At 40.8% G+C, this 19,899-nt stretch overlaps 1 protein-coding gene across 1 annotated transcript; it reads left to right on the top strand.

Annotated features, from left to right (window-relative positions):
- The first annotated feature begins 940 nt into the window (after positions 1–940).
- NUS1 (NUS1 dehydrodolichyl diphosphate synthase subunit) lies at positions 941–17,525 on the top strand. The gene is made up of 5 exons (XM_053973675.1): positions 941–1,460; positions 9,981–10,103; positions 12,240–12,392; positions 16,491–16,590; positions 17,292–17,525. The coding sequence occupies exons 1-5, from the start codon at positions 1,079–1,081 to the stop codon at positions 17,380–17,382; spliced, it is 849 nt and encodes a 282-aa protein (XP_053829650.1). The 5' UTR covers positions 941–1,078; the 3' UTR covers positions 17,383–17,525.
- Positions 17,526–19,899: the final 2,374 nt, after the last annotated feature.

Here is a 19,899-nt window from a genome sequence, read left to right as displayed (position 1 = left end):
TCTTGGTACCTAAAAATTTAGATATTTCTGAAACAGCACAAGCCTTCCTTGCAGTTTGACTGTGTTATTTTTGCTGGCTAATGCTGGTCTGTATTAGAAGCCAGGAAAGTAGTTATCACCTGAGTAAGAGAAATATTTTTGCAATACAAAATTCTTCATTCCGTTTTATATTGGCAGATTCTTTTAACAGACTGCTTTAAATATCTCCGTGCCGTCTCTGTCCTCCGATCTGTCTGACAGCATCGGGCTGGCACTAGCTCTCACTTCATCTTTCACCTGCAACGGTGTTTCCAGCTTCGGCCCCGTAGGCCCTTATAAGCCAAGGCAGCAAAAGCCTGCGAGCCGCGGCTTTTGCGGGAGAGTGCAGAGCGGGGTGCGCAGCCCGAGGCCGCGCAGTCTCGGCGCGGGTCGGGGGCTGCGCTACCCCCGACTCCCGAGCTCGCTCTGCGGAACCGCCCGGTGAGCGTTCGCAGCGCGCTCTGAGGGTGAAACCTGCATTTCAGGAAAGACACCCCCGAGGCCCGGCTGCTTCTGTGGCGTTCAGATGCTTCCTCCCCCCACTTCTGCTTCACACACCAGCGTGAACGAGGCGCTGCGGGCGCCAGGGATAGCAAGGCTGGGAAGGGCAGACGGAGGGTACGCAGACAGGTCCCTAAAACAGCGGGGAGGTTGGGCAGAGTGCGGCTGGAGCCAGCTCCCGCCCCGGCCCCGCCCCCGGCACCGCAGGGCCATCGCCATCAGCGGCCGCCAGGGGGCGCGGCCCCGCCCCTCCCGCGGGGCGCTCCCGCCCCGAGCCGTTCCCAGCCCCGCCTCCTGCCCCGGCCCCGCCCTCCCCTTATCTCGCGGCCACGTCATTCGCGCTCCGCGGGCGGAAGCGACGTCATCCCTCCCGGCGGCCAACGGGCTGCTCGCGTTTGGCGGGTTGAGAGGTGAAAGATCAGGCGGGGCGGCGGGAAGATGGCGGCGCTGGCGGTTGCCGGGCGGGGGACGCGGGCTCCGTGAGGGGATGGCGCGGCGGGCGGCGCGCAGCGGCTGAGGCACCCCCGCCGCTCCCCACGCGCTCCTGTCGGTCGGTCCCATGAGCGGGGCGGGCGGTCTGGCGTGGCGCGCGCTGCACGCGCTGGTGCGCGCCTTGCTCTGCCTGCAGCGCGCGCTGCTCGCGTGCCTGCGCGGCCGCGCGGCCGCCGCCGCCGCCACCTCTTGCGCGCTCCTGGCGCCCGCCGCCCGCGCGCTCGGCTTCCGAGAGGCGCGCGCGGCCTGGCGGCGGCGCGGACCCGCGCGCGGCGGGGCGGCGCGCGCACGGCAGCGGTGGCGCGCGGACGGGCGCGCCCTGCGGAAGCTGCCGGTGCACGTGGGGCTGGTGGTGACCGAGGAGGAGCCGAGCTACGCGGACATGGCCAGCCTGGTCGTGTGGTGCATGGCCGTGGGCATCTCCTACGTCAGCGTCTACGACCATAACGGTGAGCGGCGGCCGGCGTGCCCCAGTCCCTGGTGGTGCCCGCCCTGGGAGCGCCTCCTGGCGTGGAGAGGCGCTGTTCTGGGGTCTTCCCAAGTCCGGTCCAGTCTCTCTGCTGGCAGCTCCTTTCCTGTCCGCTGGAGCTGCTTGGCCGCCGCAGAGCTCCTGGCCCCGGGGAGCCTGGGGAGTGGTCCAGTTGCCCTTCTGGTCCTGTGTCGGGAAGACCCGGTCCTGCCTGCTTTCTAGAGCCTTGACCACAGCCTCGGGCTGACAGGAACTGCTGACATCTGAAAGTGTAGGGCAGAGACTATTAGTAGGGAAGAGCTTTAGGCTGCCTGCTCTTATGAGTGCTGTTTATGAGCTGGGGCTGAACCTCCAGAAGCGAATCAATGAAAGTAGCCGTCTATTTTCAGGTACTCCTATGTGAAGAAACAGGATGGACAAGTAGTTAAACATAAGCGTGGATGTCCTTTGTGCTGTCTGTATTGTGAAATTAAATAACCTGATCTGCATTTGGTCCTGCTTGGCATTTGAGTTAACTCTGAGCCAGTGCTTATGGAAGCTCTGGTGTTTTTTCATATCTGCTGTGTGATTTTATTTATTACTGAGTCTCAAATGTAAAACCACTGAACTCTGGCTCTTGCAGGTATGTTGATTCCACGTCACTTACTATCATAAAGATAAGATCAGAGTTTGGATTTCACATACTGTGAGGAAATCATGGAACAAATCTGACTTCCTCATACCTGTCCTTTCCTAGTGGGGAGCTAAAACCAGGCATATTCAAGATACTCTTAGTTGAAGCTTTCTGTCCAGCTGTTGAGAGATAATCTCTAACCTGTACTGGACAAGCTGTTAACTCAGAAGGAGTAACAATACATGACACGGACAGTGTCCTGTTTCTGTCCTGCAGAGGAAAACTTCATCCTGAAGATCCCTGTGCTCTTGCTGTCAGGGGTGAGACTATGGGAGACAAGGGTTTAACTTGTTTTGAGCCACTTCCAATGGCTCTTTAGCAGTGTCATGCAGTTTAGGTGAACTGTGTAGATTTCTGCCAGGTTAGAGGTACAGTTGTCTTCTAGTGCTCTTTCAGGAAATGTCCAGCAGTGCATCCCACGTAACTAGGGGAAATCTTTTGTTATCAAGTGTGCAGAAGCATCTGAGGTATGTAGGCCTTTCCTTGAGCATAGGCGTTTGTGATTTTTTTAAAAATTTTTTACTTTGTTTTAAACCATCACCGTTTATAGTTCTGTTTCATGGTTGATCCTTCCAATGTGATAAAAGACTTGGAAGACTTGACTTTCACTAAATTACTCTAGGATCATTATGAGAAACTGGGCTTAATAGCAGTCACCTAGCAGTTTAAACTGGCCATCTGTGCAGGGCTGTTGAGGAACTTGGCTGTGTTGTATTTCAGAGAGAGAACTCTCCCTCATTTGGAAATCAAAGAATGATATAAAATATTTGCATAACATCTCAAGCACACAGAGAACAGCACCTTTTGAAAAGTCATTTATATGTTGACAGTTTTTACTCCCAACTTGCAAAACATTCAACCAGGTGTAATGCTGCAGAGCAAACAGTACCAAGGAAGAGAGTTTCCCTCATAGCTTGAGGAGAGATGTTTTTATTGTAAAGGATCTTTAACTTCAAACCTCAAATAAGCTATGGGCAGTATTGCCTAATATATTATGGATGTGCTTAGTTACTTTTTAGATTCCAGCACTGTGCTCCACAAATTATACGTATGAGAACTGAACAGAGGAACAGATCAAGCTGAGAATCGTGTTTCTTGGTCGTCTTGGTTTTCATCTTGCTTTTACTGTGCAACACTGAGGAGGGAGAAGGCACCAGCCAATGCTTGGGTAGCCACTGTTGCTGAGCTCCTGTCTCACAATAAGGAGCCAGAGCTGTAGCAGTGTCTGAAACATTATTTTTTGAGAACCTACTACTGCTTCTCCAGCATGGGTTGAACTTCAGTCAGATCAAAGATTGATTGTTAGAAGATTAAATATGATGACCAGAAATTAAAAGTTTTGTCGCCTGAAGAGCTGAAATAACCTTGCAGAACAATTGTTATTGCTAGCAGTTCAGAGAAACTAAAATCTTGGGTTATTTACCTCTGTATCCATGTATTGTTTCATTCAGTCAAAAGTTACTATGTCAATTGTTCACTTTTGTTCTGTGTTGTAATGTTATTTTTTGTTCTGGTGTTGGGAATTCTTTATTTTGTTTAGTTTGGTTCTTTTTGTTCTAGGTGCAGGTTATGTGATGAGTGTGGATTTTAATTTTTCATTCTAAAGTTACATGTTAAGAGGTTTTGCTGTTACCTCTGAGATCTGAAAATAGGGCTATTATCTCATTATTTCAGTATCGAAACATATTTTTCAGTATTTTCAATATTATTCTTCTGTTGGTCCTCTGATACTAGAATATACTACTTTAATTGCTAGCTTGATTTCCAGTTTGTTGGCGCAAAATCAAAGAAGGCGGAGCAACGAAAAAGTTTTAAAGCTGTGTCTTTTGCCAAACTTCTAGGGTTGATGAGAATAGCCTGCCATTACATATCATGTTCCATGCAGGTGTTCAGTGGGTTGTCCAGGATAGCAGCCACAACTGCTTTGTGCACAGCAGAGCTTTTTAGGCTGACTTCAGCTTCAGAGAGCGAGCACGTAGTCATTCATACAGCTCTAGTGCATGCTTACTGCTGGTAATAGCACATATGCTGCCTTTCTTGTGGTGCTAAGCTCCTTAGGGTGCCTTGATTGAGCATACAGCATTTCCAGATAGACTTGTCATTAAGTAGGATGTTGCAGCTGTTGCTAAATCCGGTGCTCAGTGGTGGTGGAGTCTGGAACCCTCAGCACTAACACTGATAATAGTGAAGGTGAATAAAGTCAGGTACAAAATGCTCTTGTCAGTAGCAGAGGGTGACCCTTAATTACAGTGTGCACTTGTTTCCATCGACTCAGATGGTGAGTAGTGCTTTTGGACTGCTGAGCTGCTTTTGGGGGTTTGTGTTCATACAAGTGTACCAGCTGTTGATTTGTCAGAGTCCCCACTGGTGCTGGCTGTGGTGGAGAAGGAAAAATAATGAGTGCTCTGGATCAGTGTTAGCCTTGGTGAGGGATACATTAATTTGTTTCTTTTCCTTCACTGCATATCTGTAGTACTGAGATTCTTTTGATTGCAATAGGAAACCTTGTTTACAAGCTTGGTCTTCCATGGTTGCCTTCTCTGCAAGAAATTTAATCCTGCAGAAGGATTAAATTCAAAATATGTCCTTAACTGCCTCTTCTATAGGAGGAAAGGGAAGCATGAAGTTCTTTACAGAAGAAGTGCTAGATAAGCTGTTTATTTGCTTATAGTAATGAATTTCTGTATTTTTTACAAAATTGCTAAATAGAAGGTTCATGTATTCTTCACTGTCAAAATAAGTAGCTGCATTCCAGCTCACACTGTTTTGTTACAGCAACTGCACCAGTAACTGTAAAGACAACTTGGCTGGAGTTGTGCAGGGCTCAGAACTGAGACTCTCTGTTGCCTCAGCATGTTTGGAGGCCAAAGGTGGTCTGGCTTTACTGCCCCTGATGTATGGAAGCCCTTTCTCTCAATTTTCATTGTTGTGCAGCATGACAAAGCCATAATAAACTTAATGCTACTCTACATACCTGAGTTAAATAATGCAAACTAAAGTTTCAGGCTTTTGATGAAGAATTTTTCTGTTGACTTCTGTATTGCCAGTTGTTTCTTGGTACAAATCCAGCCATTCTTGTCAAGACCTTATCTGAGGAAATACTGCAGCCTTGTTGCAGTCAGAAGGCATTGATAATACTTTCATGTAATAGCACTTAAAATACCTTTTGGGGAGCAGAAGCCTTTTACTAGTGCTATATACTTTAACTTTCTTTTCGTAGTTGTTTTGCCATTTGGGAGAGCTTGATTGGGTGTTACTTCTGTGAAGCTTTCCTGCTATAGTTTGGGACAAGTCTACAGTGCATTTTGGGAGCTTGCTGAATCTTGGCATTTGGGTACTTTGGACTCCTAGATAGATGCTTCACGCTGAAGTTTTGTTAAAGCCCATAGTGTGACTGTATTGAAAATTTGGAGTTATTCATCCTGGGTTTAGCTTTCTAGAGAACTGCTTTGCTTCTGACCACTTTTCTCTCTTAAAAATGCTTCGGAAGGATAGAGTATGCAAAAAAAAAATATTTAATTAGCCCCAAAGTAGGCTTCTAGTCTCTTCTAGATTACTTGGTAGTTTAGCTAATTTGTTTAATCCATAAAATCTTCTGGGTGTGCAGTGAGTTAATTTTGCTGGGCAGGATAAATATGTTGTGGTTTTATGTCGCTGGAGCACTTGTGAGATACCAGTATCACATGGCATCTGCTGTGGGCCTTCACCCATGTGAAATTTCACGTTCAACAGTTGTGCTTTGGTGTCGAGTTGAGAGGAGTTCTCAGACCACATTTATTAAAAGGGATAACACTAATCTGTATAAGGTGATCTCCTTTAAGGAATAGGAAATATGAAAGAAGTATCTTTTCTCCGAATTGCTGATGAGCCCCTGTTCTCTTAGTGCAGAATGTCCCTCCAAGAAGAAATGTGGGAGGAATGGTCACCTATGAAGTTCTTAGTTCTAAATCAAATTTTTTGATTGGTTAATGCTGTCTTAAGTGGCTTTAATCTGAGTGAAATTTAAGTGACTTTAGCTACATTCAGCTTGGATTACTTTTATTCCTAGACTCTTGGAATAAAGGAGATATTGGTAGCTTTCCATATCCTGTGAGGTCCAGTGTAATGGCCACGCTTTCCTCCATTATCAACCAGTGTGATCCAACAGGATGTAGGCAAAAGTTGTTCATGTATTAAAACGGTTTCTTGCATATACATTCTTTGAAGTGGTTTATTATTTGATGTTCTCAGAATGTTAATACCTGATAACAATTACAACTTTTGATTACTCTTTCCTTGTCAGCACTGGAAAGAAGTTGAGAAAGCAAATAACTGAAATGTTGTGGAGATATGTTCTTTACTAGACTCCGCTTTGGTAAGGTGTTCCCTTGCAAGGAAGAGCTAACTCAATACTGTGTTTTACCAGATTCTGCTGCTTTAAAAAGCAGGGAAATTAAAAATGTTGAACTTTGAGATGCCTTTAAGGCATTAACAAGTGGCTGTGGTAGTCTAGTCAGACAAACAAATCTTGTTGACATCACTTGGTGTTTCTTTGTGCCAGTTTTTCATTTCCAGTTCAAGATTCTTGTAACTTCTACACCTGATGAATTTGCAGCCTCTTAATTACAAACTTCATTTGTCAATATCTAACCCTAAAATATTGCAATACTATGGTTGCAAGCAAAGGGGCATGGCTTGTAGCTGCTGTAAATCTGAGCAAAAGGTGTGTGCCCTGGAAAAGACCTGTGTAATGAAGGACTACTGCAGGAAGCTAAAACACTTCTAGTTTGCTTCAGATGTAATAGCATGCTTGCAGCTTGTGTTGTAAAAACAAATATTATCCTTGAAAACAGCTCACAAGTTCTCAGTTGTTAAAAGAAACAAACCAGGACAGAGTTTGACACTCTTTTGCATTGGGAATTTTAGTGCTTAAATACATGTAATTCTTAGAACACTTCATTTGCAGGAATACACACATTTGTGCCAGCTTGCAAAGGTTCCAGAGTTCTGACCAAAGAAGTGTTTCTGCTTTTCAAAACCAGAAGATCTTCTGATGAAAAATAATAGTGACAATTTCATGTTTGTGTTCCATATTAGAAACATGAGTAGTGCCGCATTTTTTTTCGTTTATCAGCAAACAGCTGTTGTATTGCCAAAACTTATTAGACCTTTGTCAAACCAAAATTTTTTATAATGTTAAAATTACATTATGGACTAGCTTTAACTTTTCGTGAATGAAATTGCAGGGTAGCAGTAAATCAAGAGTTAAGTTTCATTGCCTAGAGACACATAATTCTGCTACTGAGTTGGCCTACTCATGCACTTATTTGCTATATTTGTCATGTTTAAATTAAGCAACAGCATCTCCCAGAACTAACTTGGGTGCATTTACAAAGTTTTAAAAAAATGAGCCTTGTAGATAAATGGGGTTTTGATACACTGTAAGGGAAAGGAGAATATAGCTGAGTCATGACCATGTAAAATTCTTGAATATGAATTTGGCCTGTGAATATAGTGTTTGGCAGGACTGTGTTTGCAGTGATGTGCATTCATAAGTCTCTTGTGCACTGACTGAGAGACAAATGTTGAAGGAGTATTCCCAAATGTTGTTGATTTTTAATTAAGATCTGAGTTAGTCTGAATTTTTACTACCTTCTGTTGTGCTTCAGGATCTTCTCTTCAGGAAAATTGTGTATGTGTCAAGGTTGATGGATCAGTGAGAATTTAGGTGTGGAGGCCTTTCCAAGGAAGGCATACTGCATCTCCATGGTACAACTACAGTAGCTTCCTGTTTGTTAAACTGCTATTCCAAGAGCTATGCAACTCCCAAGTTTGAACAACTGAGGGGGTGGGTGAGCTAAACGGACAGAATAGAAGGGTGATACTCAGATAAATCTTAAGAACACATTTAGCAAATCTTCTGTGTTGTGTGTGTTAAGGACCTTCACTTTGGAGCTGGACCAATTCCATTATCTGATGTCTCTTTTTACTGAGAAGCAATCACCTTTGTCAGTTCTTCTACCATTGTCCTCAATGTCGTAATTTACTTTAGAGCTGGAGTGTGAAGTTTAAAATTAGTTCTTCCAGTCTTTGGCAGAAATAGGCGAAAACCTTTCACAAGAAAGGATTTGGTACCGTTAGTGTTGGGTGGGAAAGGGGAAGAAGAGCAGCAGCTTATTTCCCAGATTGGGAGCCTTTCCCTAATTATGTCACATGTTTGTCTGGATATCGAACACAGTTTTATTTCTCATATCTAAAAGTGTATGGAAGTCAAGTGACTCCTAAAGGTGAGGCACGTGCAGCCTTGTACAGATCTCCCTTGAAGAGGGTGCAGGATTAGCAACTGCAGTGGCTGCACTGCTGCTGACCTTGGGAATAAGGAAGACAATTTGTGCTAACCCCCAGCATGAAGCAGACTGAGCCAAGCAGAATTGTATCAAACAGTTTTATTTAAAGCAGCATTCTCAATTTCTATTATGTATAAGTATACGCTAGAAAGCAGGAGCCCAAAAAGCAACAATTTGAGTTTAAATTTAGCAGAAGTATTCTAGCACACTTTTTGCTGTAGAGGTTTGTGCCTTAGTACAACTTGCTTTTCTGTAAACATGCGAAATCAATTATAAGCATCACTAACACTTCTGTAATGAAATCTTTTTTTTTTACAAGAGGTATCCAGACTGCATGAACTCCTTTTTTTTTTACAGGAGGTATCCAGGATGAGAGGAAAAACAGATATTTTGCTACCTATTAAAACCTCTAATGAAGCCTGTAGAAAAGTTCTAATTCATTAGATCTAAAGGCTAGCATATTAAATAAATACATTGTATTGCCTCATATTGCAAACTAACTCCTAGTGTATTATGATCTTAATAAGTGCTTATGTACTGTTTGACCAATGTGGGAACTGTTGTAGCAGTTCCAGATCCTATAGTCAGGTTGTGGTGCTGAATCCTAAGCTTGATCATAAAATTGCATGTCTTTCGTTCTTTTGCACTGTCTACATTGTAAGATTAGTGTGTGGGCATTTTTAGGTTGGTCAACAGAAGTGTTTGACATAAGGTTTCTGAACAAAGCTCAGTAAAAACCTCTGAATACCCTGTGATATAATGATAAAAGCATTATCCAGTTCCTGAGTGAATATGCCAGCCAGGATTGTAAATATTTAAGCTGTAACATTTAGTTTTGCTGTGGCGTTTAATTAGAAATAATTGAGTTATATTTCTCAAAAGCTAGAATTTATTTTAGTACAGGAACCCAAGTATGTTTGAAGCAGGCTTTTGTGATTTCCTGCATTCAAAATGTGTCTGCCTTAAATATGTAAGTATAAAAAGGCCTTGGAGACTGCATGAACTCCTTGAAACATACAGCTTGTGAAATTCTCTTATTAGGAAATCCATGCTATTAAGAGTGGACAGTTACTGAGACCCGAAATGCTGATTTAGTGGTGACTTGCTTTGTTAGCCTGCAGCCTTAGGGATGTGGCAATAAGTGGTAGCAGACTTAAGCAGTGTGGGCTTTAAAGAAATTTGGTGTTAATCTGACTTGGTTGTTCTTTGCTGATTATTGCTTTCTCTATTTCTAGCATACTAAGGACAATGAAATAAGTCTTAAGCTATCCCTTACGCAGTTGCAACTTGCTGGGTGAAAGAAGAACAAAAGCACATGAGTTGTCTTTCCAAGGTCACTCAAATCAGTCATCTGCAGTAGTGTTTGCTTTGAATTCTTACCCGCACTTGTGAACTCCAGTCTGAAACCAGTTCTGACTAATTTTTTCTTCTTGCTTAGAGTCAGATTTATTTTGTAACACCCTTTATAGGAGTTGGCTGATATGCAACTTTTTTTTTAAAGGTATTTTCAAGAGGAATAATTCAAGATTGATGGATGAAATTTTAAAACAGCAGCAAGAACTCTTGGGACTAGATTGTTCCAAGTACTCCGTGGAATTTGCAAATCACGACAAAACTGGTCAAGGTAAGATCAACTACAAGTGGGGCTTGGTATGCCTCTAAATAGCTGTATATTAATCATAAATCTGCTTTTACTTAAACACATTTCTATGAACAGTGACCTCTTTCTTCATGTGTTTGCTTCCATCTTTCCAAACATACACCTCAAAGTGGGGAGGAGAAAGGGAAAGAGCAAGACTGCTGGTTGTCATGGCGAGGTATAATGCCATCAGGAAGGTAAAGGGCACAAGTTAAAAAAAAGAAATTTGGTAATAATAGCTTTTGCATGTAGTTAGATGTGGAAAGTAGGAGTAGGTTTCAAGGCTGATGTTCCTTATACAGCAGTATCTGCTATAAGAACTCATTTACTCATCTGCTGCCTAAGACAAATGCTAGAAGTCTGTTCAAAATATAATGAATCACACGCATGTACTTGAATTGGGCCTTTGTCTTAAAGAGATGGGCTGATACAGCTCTCCTAACTACAGCTCATAATATTTAAGTGGGTCTTGTAAAAAAATACCTAACAACCTTTATGCTTTAAGATCATCATAGTTCAAAGACTTACGAAAAATCTGCACAAGTTGTGGTACATTTAGCTGCGTTGAAAATGCTGCTTGCAAGGTTCGCCTCCCCCATGAGTGGAGGAGCAAAATCCGTGGCACAACAAAATCCGTTGTGCCAGTTTTCCAGTGTAAAGTATAGTATTGTAACTTGAACTTGTCTTATGAACAGCTTAGCCTAAGATACTAGCATTTACGTGGAAGAACTCAAATTTCATGCTATTTTTTTTTTCTTCCTGTGAAGGTTGAAATAACCAGCAGAAAATGGGGTAGACAGGTTATTAATGTCTTAATCTCCAGCATACTTAGCTACACTTACCTAAGTTGGGATATTTATGTTCACACCAAACAAACTACTGAAAGACTTCTCAGACTTGCTGACAAGAAGAGTGTGTTCAAATCTCAGAAAACTTTTGTGCTGGAAACTGTGAAAAGCAGAGGTGTTTTCTGTTCTTTTTAAATTCTTCATTCTTTTTTAGGAAGCTTCACAGTCAGATCAGATGCTTCATGTTTTCAACTGAACAAACTGATATTTATGCAGTTTATTATCTGCAGTTTTTCACTTCTGAATAACAAAATTGCATGTATTACATTTAGGGGTACTTTTAAATATTTTTTAATGTAGGACATTTGATGCAAATTTGCATCAATCATGCAGTATTAAGGAACAATTATTTTCATTGCGGTGCTTTTGGATAGATGAGCTGAGGGGCTTTTAGGTGTTCTTATGAATCTTGACTGTGCTGTGTGGTCCTTTACAGTCAGGTTTAAGAAACATTATTTTTAATTATCTGGTTATAATAATCCTAAGTTTGGTATCAGCCTAAAATGTTGACACTTTGGTGTTTAACCCACATAACTTCAAGCCAGTACAGTGTACTATCTGTGGCCTTCAGCTTCCTTGGCAAGTTTACTGTTTAGGTACCTTACCAGTACTGACAATGATGCAAGTCACGTAGTATGAAAAGACTCTTGCCTCTCAGAAGTGTAGGATTAAGATAATTATTGTTGTGAAATGTCCTCTTAAGTCACAGACATAATTACAGATGAATGGATGAATTCTGGACTATTATCTTGTTCCAAACTTCAATGTAGCAATCTTACATCCTTACTGTAACTCTTGCATCAAGATGCTGTGATCAGATTGAGAGAAGCCCCCAAGCTTAATCATTATGTCACATGAAAGTACACAGCAGCTGTTAAAAACACCTTCCTCTTCTAGGGTAGAAATTAGTTTGTTGGGTTTTTTTTTTAATTTCCCTGAATACCTTAAGTTACTATCCAGTCACCTTTCTTCTCAGTGCTTTGCCTGACAGCGTAAGAACCATCCAAATTTCCTGGAAAACTACATTTGAAGACTGAATTAAACCCCTTCTCACAAGACTTCTCAAAGTAGTTGTCTTAAGCTTGTGTTTTAGTAATACAGCAAATCCAGAAAACTTTTACCCACTTCTCTAAGAGATAGATAAGGTATATCGTGACTAGTTGAAATACAGGAATTAAACTACAAGTTACTTTCAACTGTATCTGTAACTATCTAAAGCATATGCAAAACAATTATATTTCTGTTGCTTTTAAACTATGTTTTGTACTTTCAGTTTTAAATTGCCAATCTGCATTGAAGGTGCTGTCTCCAGAAGATGGAAAAGCAGATATAGTCAAAGCTGCTCAGAACTTCTGTCAGTTGGTAGCACAGCAGCAAAGAACACATTCAGACCTGGATGTGAATATGTTAGACAACTTATTAAGTAGTAAGTATAATATGGAGGGGAAAGAGTACTCAATTTATAACAATTTGGTTTTCTAGTGTATTCATTGCTTGGAATGTATGCATCTTGATGCTTAGTCTATTAAGTTATGATTATTGCTTTTAGGCTTCTGTTAAAAATTTCTTACTAATTGATTGCCTTTTGAGCTGTTTTGTTAAGTAGAAAAATTCTTTAGCAGAAATATTAAGCTAAATTGCTGAGTTTTGGCTTTTCAGAGTTTACAGCATCTGTGGTATGTTCTGCAATGAGCTTTCTGAAAAAAAGTACTTTTGGAATTACCTAAAATTAGACTATTCTAATTTAGGTTAACTTCCTGCAAGTTGCAAGCTGCAAACATGGATGGGCAGTCTTTTCCAGATCTGGTTACAGCAATTAAAACTGTTCTTGCTGCCTGACTACTACCCTGAGTGCAAATGATAGAGCACTTGCTGTTCTCTTGCTGCTCTATAACCCACACTAACTTAGTTGTCTTCATTACTAATTCATGCAGATTACTGACTCTGCACTGAGATGTGTGGCTACATGCAATAGCTATGAAAAGGGCAGGACTGCTCTAATACCACACCTGGGAGAAGAAGTTTAGAATTAGCATCCACTTTTCCTATGGAGTTATAATGAGTTGCTCAGCTTGCCTAGGTGATCCGTGTATGTTAATTGCAGCTGTAATTGGCTCGGCAGGGTTCAGGTTTCAGATTGCACACTTGAACTTGGATGCCTTTGGGCATGTTGTTGTAGTGTGGTTCCCAATAATTGGACTTTAGAGAGTAATTTCTTCTTTTTCATGTGGGTGATCAGCTGAATTGTTCTGCGGACGGACTTCCATGGCAGTTTGGCCATTTAACTTCAAACTGAATTCCATACCTCTTGTAAGCATCCTCCTATACTGGAACTATTAAATGTATTTAATAAGGCACCTGGAGAAAAACTTAAGACATCTCTTCTGTTATACCCCAAAGGCAATTAAAGGAAATTAACAATCACTCCTTCAGAACAGTTACTAATTTAATGGAGAACCAGTGACAGCTGTTACCTGTTGCATGTATTTTGGCCAGTGATACTTAACTGGAGCTTTTCAGACTTGTTGGTGAACTTCTGTCTGGATATATTAAAAGTATTAGGTCTAATCTTAAAATGAGTGGATTTATTTTTGAAGTATTGCATGCTAGCTGAGCACCAAAAGAGAAATCTAATCTGTCAAAACTATGAACTTTGAAACACGCTGCTTCATGTATGTGGCTAATAATTAAGGATAATATCTGTAACTGATCCTTATTAATTTGTTTATTTAATGTTTGGGACATTGTTGGAGGTGAAGTATTCTTTCATTACTTATTTAGCAGCAGCTTTTTAAACTTTGTTTTACTTGTAGGTAAATTTAGTTTGTGTGCATTTTTAATGGAATAGTATTGAAAGTAAGCATCTGTGCATTACTGATTTGAGAGCATGTTCTGGAAAGCAATACTTGAGTCGTTACATTCTTAGAGTTTGCATTAATGGTGTATTCTGTAAATCTTTGGGGTTTTACATTTTGATTTAAATACCTATTAATGTAGTTTTTAAACTTTTTGTTTATGTTTAGGGTGCAGTTATAGAAGCCTAGTCCTAAAATGGTATGATTCTAGCTTGTCATGTGGCTTTTCTTATTCTTAATTCAGTCATGCACTTAATTCTTACAGCTTGAGTTTTCTGCAGTGTAAGAGTACTTTCTTCTGAGCAATGCCTCAGCTAACTGGCTTGTTTTCAGAAAAGTAGGTGCTAGCTGCATTTTAATATTGTCTCTGCTTGCTGTCTGTTTGCCTTCCAGCAAAGAACATGACTATCAATTAAGGCTACTCAAGTTGCCTGTGAGATCTGTGTGGAGAAGGGTAGAGTTATCAGCTCTAAAATTCCTTCATGTTTCCCTTGCAGAACTCCTGACCTAGAAGGGATGTTGCCAGATTGCCATCCTTTGAATGTGCAAGTCTTTTGGCCTCTTCTGTTTTTTAAAGTTTGCTCCCAAATCCTTGTATCATGTGTGTGCTAAACTTGACTGCTGTAACTCTAGCAGCTCTGAGGGAGCTTCCACATGTAAATTATCTGTAGCACTGCTATGTTTATGTAGAGAAATGGATGCAGACTTTAAAGCGCAGTACTGTATGTTTTAGTAGGCTGTTGTGACAGTAATACTACAGTGTGCATTTTCATTTTCCTTCAGATAGAAACCAGAAGGAAATGTTAGTATTAACTGTGCTCTCTGAAGGTCTTTTCCTGTTTGAAAAACATTGCAATGTTGAAAATCCTGCTGCTGTACCAGCTGATGAGTACTCAGCTACTGAATCAGCTAATGAGTAAAGTTGTCCACTTCCTCCAGAGTCCCCACTTCTAAGTATTCACTGCTTCCCTGCAAAGCTCTTTCATACTAACGTGCTAGCTTCTGGACACCGAAGTGGCTTTTGCTTTGCAATTTTTTTCTTAACTTTGCAATAAGATTTGGACTGTGGCACAAGACATTCCTGTCTAAAAACTTCATCCTTCCTTAGAAATGCACATGCTTGGGGAAGATAGCTTCTTTACTTCTGATAAAAGGTATCATCATTATTGTGGTGATTCAGTGGGGAGGGAGGATGTGAACTTTTTGAAAAATCTCCAGCTTCAGTTTCAAAACCTGGGTGGAGCAAAATCTGGCCTTAGTTTCCTTTTCTGTTATTCCTGAAGTTAAGTTCCTCTACAACTAATCTGAAAACTGTTAAAGGCTCTTGACTGCTTTTGTGTAGTGGGGTTTTTTTGTGGTTTTTTTTTTTTTTTTTTTTTAGGCAAATGAGGAAAGAATTGAGAAATAATATCGGAAGTTTGGAGCAAGTAGGCTGTATTAAACTTTATCTGCTAAAGATAGTCATTACCCAGTATAAGCACTCTTGCACTTAACTGATAGTGGTGCATAGTGGAAGGGGTGACAACAAATTACCTGCATTAATCATAACTAATTGCAGCATTATAGCAAAATAGGGTTATGACTGCTGGAATGCTTTTCAGATGAGCTAGGCAGGTACAAGAGGAGCAGTTTAGCTTCTTGGGTCCCCTTGGGGTGCTCTTCTGGTTTTCACGTGTTGCTCTAATCAACTTACTAGAATTAGCAGGAAAAGCTGGACTCAGACTGCTCATTCTAAGCCTATTTCCTGTCTGTCAGTTTTAGCCTGGAGTAGCTTAGGCACTGCAGAAGTATATGGAAGGGAGACAGAGGCAGTGGTGTTTAGTCAGTAATTGTCTTTAGCCTCAGAAGATCAGTAGGATGCTCTCACAAAGGAGGGACTGGCTGGGTTTTTAAGGTGTGGGTAGTGAGAGTGTGGGCACTTAGTGGAATTCATCAATATTACCTTGCTCTGCCCTAGAATGGGTCAGGTTGTCCACATAATAACAGAAAAAGACACACTGCCCTGTTCTTGCTCACTCATCTAACCAGAAAGATGCCAACTGCAGCAGTGTCTTCAAAATTTTATAGTAAGTTGGTTTTAAAATTTCTGTCTGGTCTCATACTGAGAAAGAGACAAGTCATCTAACAAGTTGGGTTTGTGGTTTTATTTTTTTTTTTCTTGATGGTCTGTAGTACCAAGGTGTTCTTCAGTGAAACTTCCTTAAGCTTTTTTTTTATGTCCTTTTACTCTACGTGATTGCAGCTCTGTATAGTTAAGTAAGGATTATAGTAGGTAGAGTCAGGGTACAGCATGTTCTGTGCTACTAAAATCGAGTTTGCCAAGACAAAACTAGAACAAGTCAGATGAAACAGCATTGTTAGGGTTTGCTGTTATTCAAAACAATGTAACTGTTCCTGTAATTTCCATAGAAAGTCTTTGAAAACTACCTGACATAAAAATAACAGTCCAGCTGGGCCTGCAGTGGCTGCCTAAGCTTTTGCTCAGTTGGTCGTTTAGGTGTTGCAAGACCAGTCTGTCCTCTTGGGCTTTTAATTGTTAACTTGTCCTTGGGACCTTCATTAAAAAAAAAAAAAAAGGCATTTCATGAAAAAGCAGATGCCTTAGGGTTTAGAACTAAAACAAATCCTATGATGAATTTAATAAAACCTAGTGTAACTTGTTATTACAGGTACAAATGGATTTCCTGATCCTGATTTAGTCTTGAAGTTTGGTCCTGTGGACAGCACATTAGGATTCCTTCCGTGGCACATCAGACTGACAGAAATCATGTGAGTTGCTTATAAACGTTGTGAAACACACTGGAATGAAAAATATCTAGCTAAACAAGTCTTTGTGACGTAACTTATGGAACTGGCCAAAAGACGAGATCCAGCTAAATAAGTGTGTGGAGATTGATTTGAGGATATTTTAAAATTATTAAATGAAACCTGTCAAACATTCATTGTTGGATTTTTAGTCCTGACTAGGCAACAGCAGGCTTCATGCCTCAGGTTTAAGAAACAACTTCTGTCACCACCTAGTGTGTTGTACAGTCCCATTTGACAGTGTTCCTTATATCAGTGTTGATTTTCTGTGGCTTATAAGTTTCTAAGAGGGAAACTAAGGATGCAAGGGAAATGAAATAATACAAGAAGATCGCACCTATGGATTGCTTTTCAGTTGTAGTAGTAATTGGACTGACTGGATTTGCTGAACTTCTTAAGTCCAAGCTCATTTATAGCACACTGAAACGTATGGGCACACTGTGCTGCTCCAGCTTTTCACTGATTCGAAGGACCCTGTATACTCTAATGGGAGGCTTTGGTTTAGAGGTTGACTGGTTTAGAGTTGACTGACAATAACCATGTTGAGAACAACTTCACAAGGTTACTCAGACTGTAGCTTGCTTTTAGTGATATTCCTGAGTGGCTGTATGAATAGTGTGGTGTTTATAAAAGCTTATTTTAATGTTTCTAACTTGCTTTCTCAGTTCTTTGCCTTCCCACCTAAACATCAGCTATGAAGACTTTTTCTCTGCTCTCCATCACTATGCAGCCTGTGAGCAACGCTGGGGAAAGTGACTTCGGGCTGAGTGCATGGAGTCAAGCTTTCTGTGGGAAGGAACTGATGTCTGTTTACAAGCACCTGTGACCCATAAGTCTGGTTCATAGTCCTTTCTTAATTTATCAAAAAAATTCAATAAAGTGTCTTACCTTTCTAGAGAGTCTGTGTGAATGCGTGAGAATCTATGGGGAGGGGAATTCACAGATTTCCTGTTTGAAAAAGACAGTTACTAAAAGCAAAGCTGAATTGCCCTCACTTTGACATTCAAGTGTCAGAATGAACATGCAAGAATTGAGCGTTGTGAAATCTACAAGACAATGTAAATAGGAGTCCATGCTAACCAAGAAGGAACTCCCATCGTTTTTTCTTAATTCTTCATGGTCAGGCATTTCAGAGCTAATGGTTTGTCTTCAGATATATTTACTATGTAATATGTGAATTCTAGAGAAGCTGGTTTTGTTAACTGAAAATAGAGACTGCAGCTTGGCTGAGATGACTAAGCCACCTGTAGGTGTTAAATTCTAGAAATACTGAGAAGATTCCATAAAAAGGGGTGGATGCTTCTATGGTAAGTGGATTAAGCAGTCTATGTTGCAGTATCTAGCTTTTTTTTTTTTTTTTTTTTTTTTAGTGGTAGAATGAAAGTATTCCTACAGCCCTGAGTGAATGCAACAGCTCAGCATGAGGTCAGTTTTCTATTGGGAATAAGCATAAACAGTACTATGTATTGTTTGTATACCTTTTCTCCCCGTAACATGCTCATTCAAGGTAACAAGCAGAAAAAGGCTCTGGCATCATTTGCCAAAAGATACGAAAAAGGTCTGAGTCGACTTCCATAGCTAAATGTGATTTGCTGCTTGTACTTGTGTGCCCAGCAAGGGAGTCTGCTTAAGCCTTTTGTTATTTTTATTTGTTCTGAACTGAGCATTAGAAGTTTGAAAGCGGACAAAGAAGGAAGATGAAGTGAAGCTGCCCTACAGTATTTCAGCACTGAGATAGAACTAAGTAGAGATATTGGCTAAATGGTCTTCATCATGGAATGGCCTGTTGGAGTTACATTCCTGTTTTGGAAGTAGTTTAAAATTACAAGTTTATGGCTGCATTTGGACAAAGCAATATCTTTAGATCTGTATTACTGAAGTTCTGCCCTGCAGGCTGTGGAACTGTGGAATGCTTCATTCTGGAAGTGTTTCCTGTTTCCCCCTCCCCCCACTCTCCGAACTGAGCCTGGCTTTATCTCCTTTGGGATAGCCATGTCACTAGAAGGGAAAACAACTGTTTTTAAAAGGGAATTGCCAGATTTCAAACGAATGTCTGCCTCATTGTGAAATGGTGTATTTTAACTTGTTGCTTGATGTAATGTTACAAAGCAGATTGCATAAACTCTTAGCTGCGTTTTTTTGTCATCCTAAGGTTAGATTGCAGTTACAGAAAGAGACCTGTGGTCTATTTTATCTCAGAAAAGAGCAAGGGACATTCAACAAATGAACTAAGGGTTTTGACATAAAATAGTTTTCCATAGGAGCTGGAATACTTACAAATACACTTTGTCATCTGGTCTCTTTTGTGTGCCAGGTCCTGTATTGCAGAGAAGGTGAACAGTTGTGCAATGCTTCCTGGGCCCTGTCATTGACATGGGCAAATTTTCTCATTGAGTGTTAAGTCCAACTTTTGTGGGGAGTGGGTAGCCTGTTGAAGGGTATCTGGAGTATTGATGTTCATCTGTAGTATGAATTTTGTTTCATTAAAATGCAAGATTGTGTTTACGTTCCAGTATGTGTTACTGTGTCACTGAAACAGTTCTGGTGCTGGCAGTAATGAAAAAGCTTAGTTTAGCCCTCAAAAATAATGTATTTTTTATATTTGTATCCAACTGCCAAAGAATACTTCTCATACCTGAGTTCCCTCGGTCCTCAAACTTCTGCCTATCTCAGCTAAAAAGATGTATTTAATATTGGAGACAGATCTCAAGGCCTAGAATTTGTCTACAGAGGGTTGCTTAATAAAACTAAAATGATTAGTTCAGCTGCATTTGATTCAACTTAAATCTCTTCTGATGGCCAGTTTAATTGTGAATTAAGTGTTCCTCCTGGAATTAATGTAGTTGAACTAATCCACAGTATCACTTAGTTGGAATTATTTTACTGTCCCTGTGTGGGCAGTCTTCAGTGAGGTGTGCCAAAAGCACTGTGCATATCCACGACTTGATCTCTGAATGTACGACCTTGCCCTTAGCGCCTCTCCCCAGCTTGTTCTATGTGAAGGTCTGTGCTATCGCTGTGACATGTTTGGGTACCTGTACATAATGTGTAAAATGAGTTTTTATGATTAGGGAATTGATTTATTGAACTTTATTATTGAAAGCTGAATCTGTAAAACAATAAATCAATAAAAGACTATAATCTTTCTACAGGCTATGGTGATACGTGAATACTTTTGGAAGTTCAGCTGGGGTGCTTTAGCTCAATTCATGTTACTGCATGACTCTGGGGAAGTAGAGAACTTCAAATGTATTCTTTTGTGCTCTTTAATTC

Source organism: Vidua macroura, chromosome 3 (genome assembly GCF_024509145.1).
Source record: "Vidua macroura isolate BioBank_ID:100142 chromosome 3, ASM2450914v1, whole genome shotgun sequence".
NCBI classification, from domain to species: domain Eukaryota; kingdom Metazoa; phylum Chordata; class Aves; order Passeriformes; family Viduidae; genus Vidua; species Vidua macroura.
Note: the sequence above shows the minus strand (reverse complement) of the source record. Positions and strands in the feature narration are given on the sequence as shown.